Source organism: Astatotilapia calliptera, chromosome 14, assembly GCF_964374335.1.
Source record: "Astatotilapia calliptera chromosome 14, fAstCal68.1, whole genome shotgun sequence".
NCBI lineage: Eukaryota > Metazoa > Chordata > Actinopteri > Cichliformes > Cichlidae > Astatotilapia > Astatotilapia calliptera.
This window is the reverse complement of record NC_137435.1, coordinates 23,145,001-23,159,165: the sequence shown is the minus strand read 5'-3', so window position 1 is coordinate 23,159,165 and position 14,165 is coordinate 23,145,001. Positions and strand designations below refer to the sequence as shown.

General features: G+C 38.3%; 2 protein-coding genes across 2 annotated transcripts in view; both read right to left on the bottom strand.

The window, feature by feature from the left end:
- Window positions 1–7,365: 7,365 nt before the first annotated feature.
- Window positions 7,366–12,059, bottom strand: mmp20a (matrix metallopeptidase 20a (enamelysin)). Its single transcript, XM_026192236.2, has 10 exons — window positions 11,942–12,059; window positions 11,109–11,359; window positions 10,231–10,379; window positions 10,021–10,146; window positions 9,712–9,873; window positions 9,474–9,591; window positions 9,250–9,392; window positions 8,884–9,040; window positions 8,369–8,472; window positions 7,366–7,907 (listed from the first exon to the last, which is right to left on the bottom strand). The coding sequence occupies exons 1-10, from the start codon at window positions 12,050–12,052 to the stop codon at window positions 7,807–7,809; spliced, it is 1,422 nt and encodes a 473-aa protein (XP_026048021.1). The 5' UTR covers window positions 12,053–12,059; the 3' UTR covers window positions 7,366–7,806.
- Window positions 12,060–12,071: 12 nt separating this feature from the next.
- The window catches only part of mmp20b (matrix metallopeptidase 20b (enamelysin)), a 7,347-nt gene continuing 5,253 nt past the window's right edge, over window positions 12,072–14,165 (bottom strand). Inside the window, exons 8-10 of the mRNA XM_026192238.2 lie at window positions 13,870–14,026; window positions 13,206–13,309; window positions 12,072–12,712 (exon numbers count right to left, since the gene is read on the bottom strand). Coding sequence (XP_026048023.1) covers window positions 12,612–12,712; window positions 13,206–13,309; window positions 13,870–14,026 — 362 coding nt within the window. The 3' untranslated portion in view covers window positions 12,072–12,611. The remainder of the gene's footprint in view (window positions 12,713–13,205; window positions 13,310–13,869; window positions 14,027–14,165) is intronic.

Below are 14,165 nucleotides of genomic sequence, written 5' to 3'. Positions count from 1 at the left end.
GCAAATACTACAGCGGTGGTTAAAAAGGCCCAGCAGCGTCTCCACTTTCTGAGAGTGCTCAGGAAGAACAACCTGGAGGAGAGGCTGCTGGTGACATTTTACAGAGCCACCATAGAGAGCATCCTAACGTACGGCATAACAACATGGTATGCAGGGTGCTCAGCTGCAGACAGGAAAGTACTGCAGAGGGTCATCAACACAGCCCAGAAGATCACTGGCTGCTCTCTGCCCAGCCTGGAGGTCACTGCAAACTCTCGGTACCTCAGCAGAGCTGGCAATATCATCAAGGACCACTCTCACCCCAGCAACCAACTGTTTGAACTATTACCGTCAGGCCGACGGTACAGGTCACATAAAACCAGGACAAACAGATTCAGGGATAGCTTCTTTCCCAGAGCTACCAACATAGTAAATAAGCACAAAAACAATTGAACCTATTCCATACCGTCACTGTCATTATATTATGCTGCTATTCATACTGTCATTATATTAATGCTGCTATCCTGTATATATTGTACATACTATTGTTTGAGTACTTACGATTGTTTTTTTTGTACTTTTTATATTTTACATTTATATTTATTATTGAAACTTGCACCAAGGGAGTGGCACTCCAATTTCGTTGTACTCTGTACAATGACAATAAAGGCTATTCTATTCTATTCTATTCTATTCTATTCATTGAAACTCGATTCAATAAAAAGAATCAAATTTTAAAAAAGAATGTTGTTGTTACGTTATGTTATGACATCATCATGTCATAACATGCTTTTGATCTGTGAATCCTTAAATCCGGGTAAGAAGCCCAAACTGTCAGTCCGTTTACTTGTAACACTCGAGATTGCAGCATTCAAAGGTACGCCTGAGAAAAATTTTAAAATAGTTGAATCTTTAAGACAGTCACTTCATCAACACTCTGACATGTCTCAGAGTAAACACGGCAAAAGCCAACAAGCTTACGCTGGCTTTACTACAATGGACCACCAAAATCCAGAGCCAAATTCTGATGAAACACATTTCCAGCTTCCACTCAAGAGGAAGCGAGGCCCGGATTATGTTGCACAGAATTGCAGAAGTGACGACAGCTGCTCTCCACCAAGGAAAAAAAGACGAATCTGTGAAGAAAAAAAACTGTGTTGAAAAGACAATACAGTCAGATTTCCAAAGGCAGCAAAAACAACTCTGAGAGCTACTCTCCAGAGAGAAAGAGGATGAGAATAGAGATAGAGAAGAAAGAAACAGCAGTGAGTCCGAGCATCCAAGAAAGTTCTTCGTCCAGCATGGTCCAATTCCAAGTTCAGGAAACAAACGCACTTGTCCAGCTTCCACTCAAGACAATGCAAGGCCCGGATTATGCTGCACAAAATTGCAGGACAAGTGCTGACAGCTGCTCACCACCAAGGAAAGAAAGACTTATCTGTGAAGAAAAAAATGTGTTGAAAAGACGATACAGTCAGATTTCAAAAGGCAGCAAAAAGAACTCTGAGAGCTACTCTCCAGAGAGAAAGAGGATGAGAGTAGACACTGAGAAAAAAGAAACAGCAGTGACTCGGAGCATCCAAAAAAGTTCTTCAAGGACTATCCAACTCCAAGTTCAGAAAAAGAACAATATGAACTTGAGTGATACCAAAAACTCTCAAAACACACCAAAAGACAACAAGAGGCCAGAACAAGCAGCAGTGACACAGAACATCCAAAAAAGTTCTTTGTCAAGGTCTATCCAAGACCAAGTTGAGAAAATGGATGTTACGACCTCGAGCAATACCAAAAGCTCTGAAATCACACTGAAATACAACAAGAGGCCAGGACAAGCACCAGTGACACAGAGCAGCCAAAAAAGTTATGCGCCAAGGACTATTCAACACCTAGTTGAGAAAATGGACGTTACGACCTCGAGTGATACCAAAACCTTCGAAAACACTCCAAAATACAACAAGAGGCCAGGACAAGCACCAGTGACACAGAGCAGCCAAAAAAGTTGGACGCCAAGCACTATCCGACTGCTAGTTAAGAAAATGAACAATATGACCTTGAGTGAAACCTCTGAAAACACACCAAAAGACAACAAGAGGCCAGAAGCAGTAGTGACACAGGGCGTCCAAAAAAGTCCCTGAGCCAGGACTATCCAACTCCCAGGTCACAAACGATACGGCCTTCGGCTAAGGGAAAAAAACAAAAAAAAAACATCTCTTACTGTTCTGTTTATTTCTTTAAATGAACACTTGTACTTTTTTGTCATAGAAGAATAAGAATATTAATATGAATATGAACACCAAGGCGTTTCCAGGCCAGCCAAGAGATATAATCTCTCCAGCCTGACTTGGGTCCACCCCGGGGCCAAATGCCTGGTGGCACCCTTGCCTCCATGGGCACCTTAACTCATCACTTTTGACGCAGAGAATGTATTTTATTGACTAATATTAGTAGGCTGAAGCCTTTTACTTCTACTTACTTCTGATTGGCTTGTACTATATATTAATATGCTTTTTTAAGGATCAAGACATGGGTGTGTTTTTCCAGCTTCATTAACAGTTGTTTTTTCAGAGATAAGATGTCCTCACATCTTCAGCAGTAACGTTAATCCATATTGCATGTTTTGTATGATAAATTTTACCCATACCCTGCAGAATGAGAGACAGAGCTGCCGGGCTATGTAAAAAGTGTAAGGGGGCGTGTTCACGGTCACGTCCAGTGGGTGTGTGGGCAGAGACGCTCCGCCACGAGTTACTACTGAGCAGACTCTGGCTCCAAAAGTGGAACATGGCAGCTCCCACAAGCGGGATATTTTGGCTTCATTTTTGCACAATGGGAGGAAGTGCTGTCGTGTCGTTCATCTTTTATACAGTAATTGGTTAAGACCAATCAGCAATCTTCTCCTTAAGAAATTTCAAAAATATACAAAACAATATATATAACTTCATAAGTCGACAAAAATAAAATCCAGAAAAATCATGTAGCTTTTCAGATTCACGATTCTTTCGGTTGTGTCATGGTCCTGGGTCGGTGACCCAGCGCTTTTAGTTATCATTTTCTAGTTTATGATGATGATGATTATTATTGTTTGAGTTCTGTGTGTTATATTTTCGATCTGCCTCTGAGTCTGCATCTGAATCTGTCTGTTTAGTTCAATGTCTTGTCTGGTTCCATGTATCTGAGTTTCCTGTTTTATTGTGAAGGTCCGCGTCGTATGTGAGTGTGATCAGTTTACGTTTCCCCTGTCCCGTCAGCCCAGATTCCTCCCAGCTGTGTTGCCCTCCTGTCTCTCATCCCCTGATTACTGGTGTGTGTATTTAAGCCCTGTGTGTTCTCCTGCCTGTTGCCGGTTCGTCTGTGTTCCTCCGTGTCAGTCTGTTACCCTGTGTTCCACGGTGTCCTGTTCCTTGTCTGCGTCTCTCTGCTATTCATCATCCGTTGTCATATGCTCCCAGGTCTGTTATTTTAGTTCTCCCAGTTTAGGTGTCTTTAGTTGTTTGTTATGCCCCACTGTTTGTTTGCCACTACACCTCTGTAAATAAAACCACCGGTATCTCATCCACTGCCTGCATCTTGGGTCCTCCTTCTATATCCACACGGCTCGCCTCGGCAGCCGTGACAGGTTGCATCATAAAGATGTTTCAAGTTCAAGTTTATACACTTAACCTTAAGTTGAGGTCTTTCATGTCTCTTTAACAAAAAACAGAAACAAAATCCCTATTCAGAAATCTCTCTTCTATATGATGGTTTGTGTGTGTAAACGTGTATGCGTGTCTGTGTGTCCACACACAGCAAGCATTTGTTTGGCCTGCTGATATGGCGCCTCGAGCAAAAATCCTGGCCACGCCCCATCCCTTAAGATCCCGCTCCAAAGTCCTATTAACCTACAGATTTAGAAAGAAGACGCTGCATTGTTAACTCTGAGGGAGATGGAGAGTTAACAATGCAGCAATTCTTTCTGGCTTCTGTGCTTTTTTTTTTTTTTTAATGTAGTGTTTTAGGTCAAATGTGAGGCATTTAATATATGCTGATTTAAAACTACTACGCCGCTGCAAATAGTTACAAAATAGTTGTCAGGTGTGGAAATGGCCGTAGTACCTTTTCAAAATATATCCTGCTCCTTTTTTTCCCAGCATGTCAAGGAAGTAGATGAGAAAAAACTTTACCACTATGAAATATAATTAGTGGATTTTTTGGGGGGGCAGCAGCTTATTGTGATTAAAAAGTCAGAGGTGAGTGCTTTTTGACATAGATTACCAAGAAGGCTGTAACAATGATACACCTCATGTCTGACAAGGAAACATCTTGCTGTAACTCAAATTTATAGTAATTTGAATGGCATGACCTTCTATGTTAAGGTACTGTGTTTAGAGATGGCTACCATACTTGAACTCCTTACAAGATTCCGCTCCAGCAGCTGTTTTAGATTGAGATGTGCACAAACAGTATTTCTCTCTGCGTTTTCAGATAATGTCTTTACCCATTCTTCATGATGGCTTGTGTGGTTGAGACTTATTTGATGTTTGCGTGATTGTTTTTATGTGCTGAAAATGAATCACCAATTACAAGGACATCTTGCATGTTTAAATATTCCTGACTGTTGGAGATTAGAACATCTAACATGATCAGCATTTCCTGTCCAAATTACACCAGCACTACCACCTGTTTTTTATCAAAACGTAATTGCAATAAAATGGTCAACATTCTCTTAAATCTGTTTAGAAGCAGTTCTAATCTTTTTTTAAATAGTTTTTCTCTTTAAGACAACCAAATATTTTCTACAAATTAAAGGGTACATACACCAAGGATATCTAACCAAAGTGAAATATAGATATATTTTTTTCTTAGACGTGCCTGATTCAGTGGAAGTGAATGAAATTTCCCTTGTGGTGCGTCTGCATAATTTATAGATCGTACTGTAAATTGAACAACTTTTTGACAATTATCAGAGGACAAACTGAGAGTGGGGATTTGCTGTTGTGCATAAATGAAATCAACGGTACACACTTCCACTGCACTGGAGTGTCAGAAATTTTAGTAACAGATATTTTGACTTTTGGCAGTAAAGCTAAAACTCAGAGGAGAATTTTTGGTAACTAACCATTTGAAGGTCTCCTACTCTTGTGAGTTGTATCATTTGTACTGGATCACCTCATAGGCCTGTTCTTGCTCTGTGGCTCAACCATAACACATGAAACACTAAACTATAAAATCCTTAATTTATCCATATCCATGTTCAAAACGGTGACTCAGGCTTCTTCCGTTATTGGAGCTCGTCTTATGTGGCTTTACAAACTGTGTGGTCTTATTTCCGAAATTGCAGCATCTGAGCAAAGCATGTGAGCGTTTCACAACGTAACAGTTCAGACACGATCGAGAAAAAACACAGCAGCTTAAATTGTTTCCCAATGTTTTGCTGTGTCACTGCATGTTGATATATGCAACTCATATCAGTCCTGCTAGTTGCATGTTGTCATACCTAAAGAGGGCAGAGAAACTGTAGAAATTGTAGAATTGTACATCCTGTTTTTGCCTTATAGAATAGAATAAATAGAATAGCCCTTTATTCTCATTGTACACGTACAATGAAATTGTGCTTTTTTTTCTTTTTTGTTAAGAATAAAATATGTGAAATATATATGTTTTAATCAATCACTGTACCAGTTTCCTATTTACCCTAGCAAAATATAAAGAAAAGAGTGGGGACTCAAGACTGTTACAATACTATATGAATCACATATTCTGAAACTTAGCGTCCTCTCCTGTTGTCAGAAGTTGTGTGAGCCTCCAGGTCCTATGAAAGGGTGTGTGTCACCAAAGATAATCCCATAAACCAGGGGATCATTTGGCATCAACACCCTTATAACCCACTAACACCATAACAAAGATACATTCCCAAATGAATTCCTAACATCCGCCCTTGAAGACGATTGCATGTTTGCTGTAACATTGTTTACCTGTTTCAAATTCAGTGGGGACATTTCTAGTTTGGGCAGCTCCTGTTTGTTTTCAAGTGTGCCACATCAATAAGAGTGATGTGAAGTAGAAGTTTACTTAGTGACTCTGAAGTCACTGTATTATCATTACAACGGCTTTGTCAGTTTTGCCAGTCCACGTCATATTTCTGTACAATATAAAATTCTCAGTAACTGAAATATTGATTAATGAGTGAAGATGTGAGATGAAAAAGGTGATGCGTCACATTTAAGACATCACAACAATGAGCTGAGACAATTTACACAGGAAGAAATGGAAGATGATTTTTTTTATATGATTACTATAATGTTGTCACAGTCCTCCTGTGTTTCTCCACCGTCTCTCTTTCTGTGCCTACAACAGCCCAGCGGAGTTCAGAGACAGTGTTTGTTACTTGGTGGAGTTTCTGCTGGGGAGACTCAGAGGATCGGGGACCTGGATTCACAGAACCTTCCTTCTATTGGATTTTGTACATATTGGGACTTTCGAACTGAGCACTTCAAAAAGACCATATAGCACTATCTGCACCAACACTGTAAATAAACTCACTGAACTTTCCTTCCCGAGTCCTCCGTTTGAGTCCGGCCAGACTGATCATGACAGATTTATTTTATAATAAATAAAACCCATTTTTACATCACATTACTTTGCTAATGTTTTTGCCTTCAAGGATAATCTTCAGGCACTATAGTAAACACTCCATGAGACAGGGATAAACAGCCCAGCAGTACTATTCAAAAACAGAGACATCTTCTTTTCTGTCTGCTATCCATTATCCTCTTAAAAGGGCAGCCGCGACAGTCTGAGGTGCATATTGTTCTGATAAAACATCAATAAGAACGCACAGTAAAAAAGGAAAAGCTACCACAGTGGAGAAAAAAGAGGAGTTGAGCTGATAACACAGCGGGAGGAGCTGTTATGATCCGTTTTATCTTCCTGCTAAAAAAGGTTGTTTAGATCATGTTTTTGTGCTGATGTTGTCATTTTGAGAGAGACGCTTAAATAGTTTTATCCCAAATTTCCTCATTATTTTGTCTATTTTTTGGGAGGGGGTATAGGTACAGTGTGCTAAAGCTGCTGCAGGCGGGAGCATCCAATTAAATGAGGCTTATGTTTCCAAAACCATCGAATTAAAGCATAAACCACTCTATCAAGAAAAAATAATGCATTTGCCAACATTTTTGTGTTTTTATATTGAACATTCAATCAATATTTTTGTGTTTTAATTAATACAATAATGTTTAATGTAGCGTGAGCGTCACTAGTGTGCATTGAGAGGCTGTCATTTGCAACAAATCTTAAGAGCAATTTAGAACAAAAGCCTTTCCCCTGCACTTTTTGGGGTATTTGCATATTGTTTTTGCTAATAAGAATATGTAAGATTCCAGCATTGCAAAGATAGTCGTGGGGCACTTCACAAATATTCTGTTTTATTGAGGTGAGTTTAATAACAAACATCCTGTTGAGTTCACTGGTAAGCTTTTTAGAGGTTTCCTGAAGGTGTAATTTAACTGGATGTACATTTTGAAAGAAGATTTGAGTACATGGGTTTGAATACGTGTAGAGTACTGACAAAAATGTACACCTTACATTTGACTCTCACAGTATAAGTACTTAGTATATTCATGCACAGATTAAGAAGTATTACTACCAATGTACAACAGCAACGAATGAGACACAGGATTAGTATAATCAGAGATAGGGTTAGTATAATTCACATACAAGTACACATATGCTTAAAAAATGTAGCACAACTACTATACCGCTACATGGTTATCTTAGCTTAACATATTCAGAGGGTTTTTTGTAATTTTATAACTGAGGAATTCTCGCTGTCTTTCTCACGTCTGTTTCAATTCAGCATCCCAGCCAAGACTTTCCTGGAATTACATTCACCACTTGTTTTTGTCTGAAGTCATACTGGTAGGATTTTGTTCCACAGAGGAGAAAGATGCTACCTGTGAAAAGAAAATCATACAAAAACAGTGAGTGGATGTATCTCAGCTCACACTATGATTTCCCCCCCTCTAAAGCATACAGAGCTTTGGTGCCAAAATCCACCCACATGTTAAGTGAGAATGAAACAGTAAGTAAAACAGAGCGTGAGACATGGCTCCTGTAGATCCTTTAAGTGTGAGTGAGTGGAGTGTGATTGCCTGGCATGTGCACAGCCATGTTTGCCTCTGAATAGTATTCTATTTCTACTTGTCAAATTTATATCGTTCCTGAAACTAGATGGTGTTTCAAAGTGTGTTTGGTGTGGTAAACTCCACCCGTCTACTACCTAAACCTAAACTCGGTTTTAAAAAAATGAAAAAAGAAATTACAACTTCTATTTCAGTTGTACTCTATTTGCAGCTGGCTGCTAAGGTCCACATTTTGAACTTCCTGAGTCTTTTTTTCCTTTTTATTTTTTTACCTTGTAACTTAAATGCAGCATCAACCCTTCTGGGGACTCCAGACCAATCGTTTCGGATGAGTCTGGGGAAGCCAGGGTCCATTCTCCTATTGTGCTCATCATACCTGATCATTCAAATATATAAAGTTGAAATATATGAAAAACATTAGTACATTTTTTAGTGTGGCAATGTCAAAGACATTTAAAGCAAAAACATCATTTACTTAATGCCAGAATTAACCGTTGATTATTATATGCTGATTATATTTGTTGCTTCTTTTTGCTTATATTTTAGTAAACTGAATGTAGTTCAATTTAGACTAGACAGAAGCTTAGTGATTTAAGCTAGTGTGTGATATTTACAGACCAAACAACTTATCGATTAATGGCAGAAATAACAATGAGGTTGGGGTCAGTTTAGCTCCAGCTATAATCAGCCATATACAGGTCAGGTTGTCCTGTGACTTTCATCATGTTAAAGTATAAATCAGAACAGAGAACAATTCTAACTGTAAAGCGGCACTTTAAAAAGTTACCTGTAATAAAACTCTCCTACGAAGAACATTGTTTTCCCGTATTCGCTGACATGCACAGCAGCATCAACCCGCCTGACTCTGGAAGAGAAGCCGTACTCGTAAATGGAGCCAGCGCGACTTTTCATCTTAAGCTGTTCAACCACCCAGTACTTATGACCTGGAAAAACACAGCCATGTCACTGGATTTGGGGACACTATGAAAAACAGCAACGTACCACAATCCCTGCCAAACTCAATGAGCCTCTTGCATGAACTGCAACACTTATGTTGCACAAGGCTGTAATTTGCGTGTTCTGCTACTGGAAATCAAGCCTTGTCATGCTGACAACGTCTAAGTGATGCTTCGCAGGCTGCCCATTACTGTACCGGTGAATATGTACGCCACGCCTTTGGCTGGGATGTCATAAGCGGCATCAATCTGAGAACTGATGCTCGGTAAATATGTGGTAATGTGGCCTTGTGTTAAACGATTCCAATAAGTTGTCCTTGTTGTTCTCATCCACATGTGTCTGCAATGAAACAAGAAAAGTGAGTTGCTGTTGAGAGGTTATTTAAGATGTTGTGCACCTTTAAGTGGCAATACATTGTACCTGTTTTTAAAGAAACAAATCTCATTTTCAATCAGTGTTACTGCATCAAAAAGTTGGGGAAATGTTGGGTCACATTTTTTTGAAGCCACCTGGGTTTCCATCTTTTTGTTGGGCCTACCTGTGAAATAGTCACATAGAAAACATTGTATATAATATATAATACGCTCTGAGAATTTTATTTCAGTGTTTAACGATTTATGAATTCAATATTTCAAATGTTTTATGTTTTGTTCTTTACCATACAGAGTTTGGATACCCCTCACATCATCGTTAGAGAGCGAGTACTTGGCATTGCTCTGATGTCTGTAATTGGGGTACATGATAGCAGAGGGGTCTCTAGAGTGAGTCAAACCAAGTGAGTGGCCAAGTTCATGAGCTGCAACACTCAACAGGCTGTAACCTGAAACACAGTTGCAAATAGTTGTTATTATTTCATTACAAACTGCTGGAATGCTTCTGTCTGGCTCAGAATATGTATTTAATTCCCAATTTTTGCCTAGTGTCATCTTTGGGCTTTCAAACTGCATTCATGTTTTGACTGACAAACCTTGAGTCCCTGCCGTCCATGTTTCATCCTCATCAAAGTGCACATCTCCACCCATCCCCATTCCTGGCATGAAGGCATGAGCCAACACGCCCCCAGGTCCATCGAAGGGAAAGAAATCTCCATGAGCTACAGGAAAACACAGGATCTGATTTTTATTAATCATAATTAAAAGTCACGATTAAAAGTCCTTAGACACGTTTTCACAGTTACTTCTGCGAGAAAAAGAGAAGACAATATCAGCTTTTCGATGGTTGATTTTGATGAACTTCAGCGGGGTTGCATCGCTCCACATCTTCAAGGCTGAACGAACAGACTTTTCCACATCCTCTTTCTTCATGTCTGGAGTGTATCTGGCAATCCTGCATGCCAGCAATTGAGAAAAACATGAGGCATCAGGAACAACATGTTTCAACATATGTTGCTACAAATACTAGCATATCCTCTGGTGGTCAAAAGAAATTTTAAGCAATTTACGAGATTATTTTCTAATTGCAAAAGTGGAATATAAACTCTACAGTATAATATTGTTAATCGTTGCTATTATAGCATTATTTAGCGTTCCTACTATATTTCATGCTATTGCCATCAACAGTTTATTTGCTTTAGATTTATATCTATAAAAAGAAGATTCCTCGTGCTATTCAGGGCCTTCGATCTGCATATTCAAACCTTCATATCCAGAATTCACATTCTTATTCATTCTTATTACATACATATCAATTTTACCTCTTATTACACCACACAGTTGCTGGAATTATGCTGTAAACCACATCATACATTCACAACAAGGAAGTCTAAACCCAGCAAAATGAAAAATAACCAATAAGAAAACTTCATGTTCCAATGAGTCTTTGCAGTACAGAACTATTCATTCAAACTCCCTTTCTATACATGCTTCAACAAACGAAATGTGGAAGTCAAGTAACTAATAAACTTAACTTAAAATAATAGTACAATATTGTAAGATTGTACACTACACTTGTTAATATTTTCTCTCAGAGTTTTTAATCTTTTACGCCATTTGACTACATTCACAAATAACGGCAGATTGCTGTGAAATCTGGGAAACATGGAAAATGCAATCTCACGTGTATGTGATGATGTGGTTCTTCCATTTAGGCCTATTAGGGTAAAAGGCGAAGTTGTCCACATCCGGAACTCCACACCTTGCTTCCTTCATCACATTCAGGGTGTGAGGGTCCATATTTCCTGTTTCCTTCAGACCAAAGAAGTTTTGCATTTCTTGGATCTTCTCCTCCATGGTGGATGCAGACCTCACACTTCTTACTGGAGGCCTGTGGTCTCCCAGATTCAGACTGTAAAACCTCTTGAGGTAATCCTGTTGAGATGAAGAGTTGAGATCTGGACGCTTAGGACGAGGTGTGTAAAATGTAAAGCTGGATTTTATTAATAATTTTTTTACATGTAATCTAAAACATATTTAATTATTTCTCTTCCTTAAACACCTAATAAAATATGTTAAATATGTCAGTCTAGCAAAGATGAGGAAGATTCCCTCCTGCTTATTATTGTAACAGCTGAAAAGAGAGAGCAAGCGAGTTTAAAAAGGAAAAGAAACTGTATCACAGATGTTGGTTCAATTCAGTTTTTTTTCAGATGCTTACACATAAACTTCAAAACAAGTGAAAGGAAAAAAAATGCAGGACGCTTCAAATAGAAATTTTGTGAATGTATCATATGTTTAATAGCAAGAAAACACACACACTGAACTGTAGCACTACTAGTTTAAATAAACGAAATACACTCATAATTCTACCATTTTAATTGAAGCCATTGCAGTCTTCACAGTCTTACATTAAAGGTTCTACAAACATTATCTCCAACATTTCTAACTGAAACAACAATTCTAATTTATATGGTTTTTACACAAAGTTCGTAAGCCTTTCATCCATTCACAAACCTCAGCCAGCTCCACATCCTCAAGCCTCTGCTGATCTTTGTCAATGGGTAGAGTCCACAAGATTTCCACCAACATCAGAGAGCCCAAAACGGGTATCCACAACAAATCCATGTTTTAAATGCACATTTCAACCACGCTTCACATTTTTTATATGGGAGTATTCCTGAGCTTGTTTTGCAATCACATGGCCCCAAAGTGCTCCATGATGGCTGTTAAAGCTGGGTATATTTGCCCCGAGAGGTTTTGTGGTTATAACCTCACAATGAAATGTCTACATATGTCTGGCTTTTCTGTCTATAATGGCGATAATCATATGTACGGTTTGTTCCATAGCATAGAAAACTGCATTTTTTCCTGCTCAGTCAGGTAGGAGAAAAACTTAATGTACACTGTCTCATGTTTATATGCGTCTATACCTCATGTGGATTTCTTTACATCTATAAATCAAACAAACTTCATATGCTGATCAGCAAAGGCATGATTAGAAAATATGATTGGCATAGAAAAACTACAAAAATCTAATAGCAAGTTTTCAATTGTAATTCTTTATTTTGACATGACATGACTACTGATAAATAGAATACCGCTAAAAACTGAGAAGTACAATGTGTTTCCATTTGCCCTCTTTAATTTAGCTAATATCATTGTTGCATGGATTTCAGACAGTACTTTAACAACCAAGCCAGGAATTTGCTTTCTCAACTCCTACAACAAGTTTCTGCGTGTAGTCGTATTTGTAGACTTGTGGTCCCACAAAGAAGTAGATGAAGCCTAAGATGAGAAAAGAAAAAAACAAAAACAACAAAATAAGATTTTTAATATGCAAATGAAATAATTTACATACTGCATTTCTACTTTTTCATGTTAGATTTTCTAGATTTCCTTCCTCCAGTTTGTTGATGTTGATGTCAATGATTTACACAATGAGTGTCTCATATATATCATACAGAAAAATTTTAGTATATCATATCAAGCATTTTAAGTGGTAAATTATACCATTTAAATCTAAGTGGGGAACCACATGCTCTGCTCAGACTGAACTCCACAGAGCTGGTATTGAATTTAAATGAGCATTCCTTTGCTACCAATGATAATGAAACTTGCAAAAGCCATTAAAACACAGCCAAACCTACATCCTAAACAATCAGACAGGATTATCACCTAGTTTGAGTACTGTTGATATGTATGTTAAGTAGTTACTGCATAAAGAAAGATTTAATCAAACAAAAAGCATGCACTTGGTAGGGTGTAATATTTTCCTCACCATCTTTATGAAGAGCTGCATTTATTGTGCTGTTGAGTCCAGGAAAGCCCTCGCTGATGAACCTTGGGTAACCAAAATCCATAACCTTTCGGTTTTCGTTGTAACTGCAAGTAATGTAACCCTGTTAGAACTCATGACTCACAATCATCTGTTTGTCGTTCAAAGATTGGACTAAACATGTAACTTGTGTACAGTGAACCTTTTCCTCTCTCTCCGTGAGGTCCAAATGACAGAGGGAATCCTTTAGTCATATCTGAGCCCAACTTTTTAAAAGTCCATATTGACATCTGCTTTGTCATTTGTCCCTGCTATGGCATTATACCTCCATTAATACCACACAGTCTTTAAACAACACTTTACTGTGGCTAAAATAGGAGAAGAAGAGTATAATTTGATTTAATTCAATTTGCTGTTCCCGCATACATGCATTCATCAAGTCTCTTCTTCCCCGAACTCATAAAAGAAAAACAAAGAAATGGCCCAAGGCATGATAATATAATCCTGTGGAGCAAAAGCAGTTGAGTTAAATCACATCAAATAATCAAGCTCAGCAAAGTAAAATGCCCTAATGTGTGAACCTGCCTGCAAATAAAAGTTTTAATTGCACTGGGGGAAACATTTACTTGATCTTTATCAGATACATGCCATCCATTTATTGTCTTACCTCCAGTAAATATCATGCATAAAGAAGAGAGTTCGTCCTGTTTTGGCGATGTGCACTGCTGCATCTACATCCTGAACCCAGACTGGAAACCCAAAGTGACTTAGTGCTCTGGGCTTTCCCTTCACAAGAGAGCCTTTCACTGTCCAGAACATGGAGTCTGTCCAAGAAAAGAGTATCCTTATAAATATGCATTATTTGTTTATTAATATACATATGCTTTACACATAAAGATGCAAATAAAAACCTGAACTTTTTTTGTTTGACAATAATAAAATTATTGTCAAAATGATTCAATC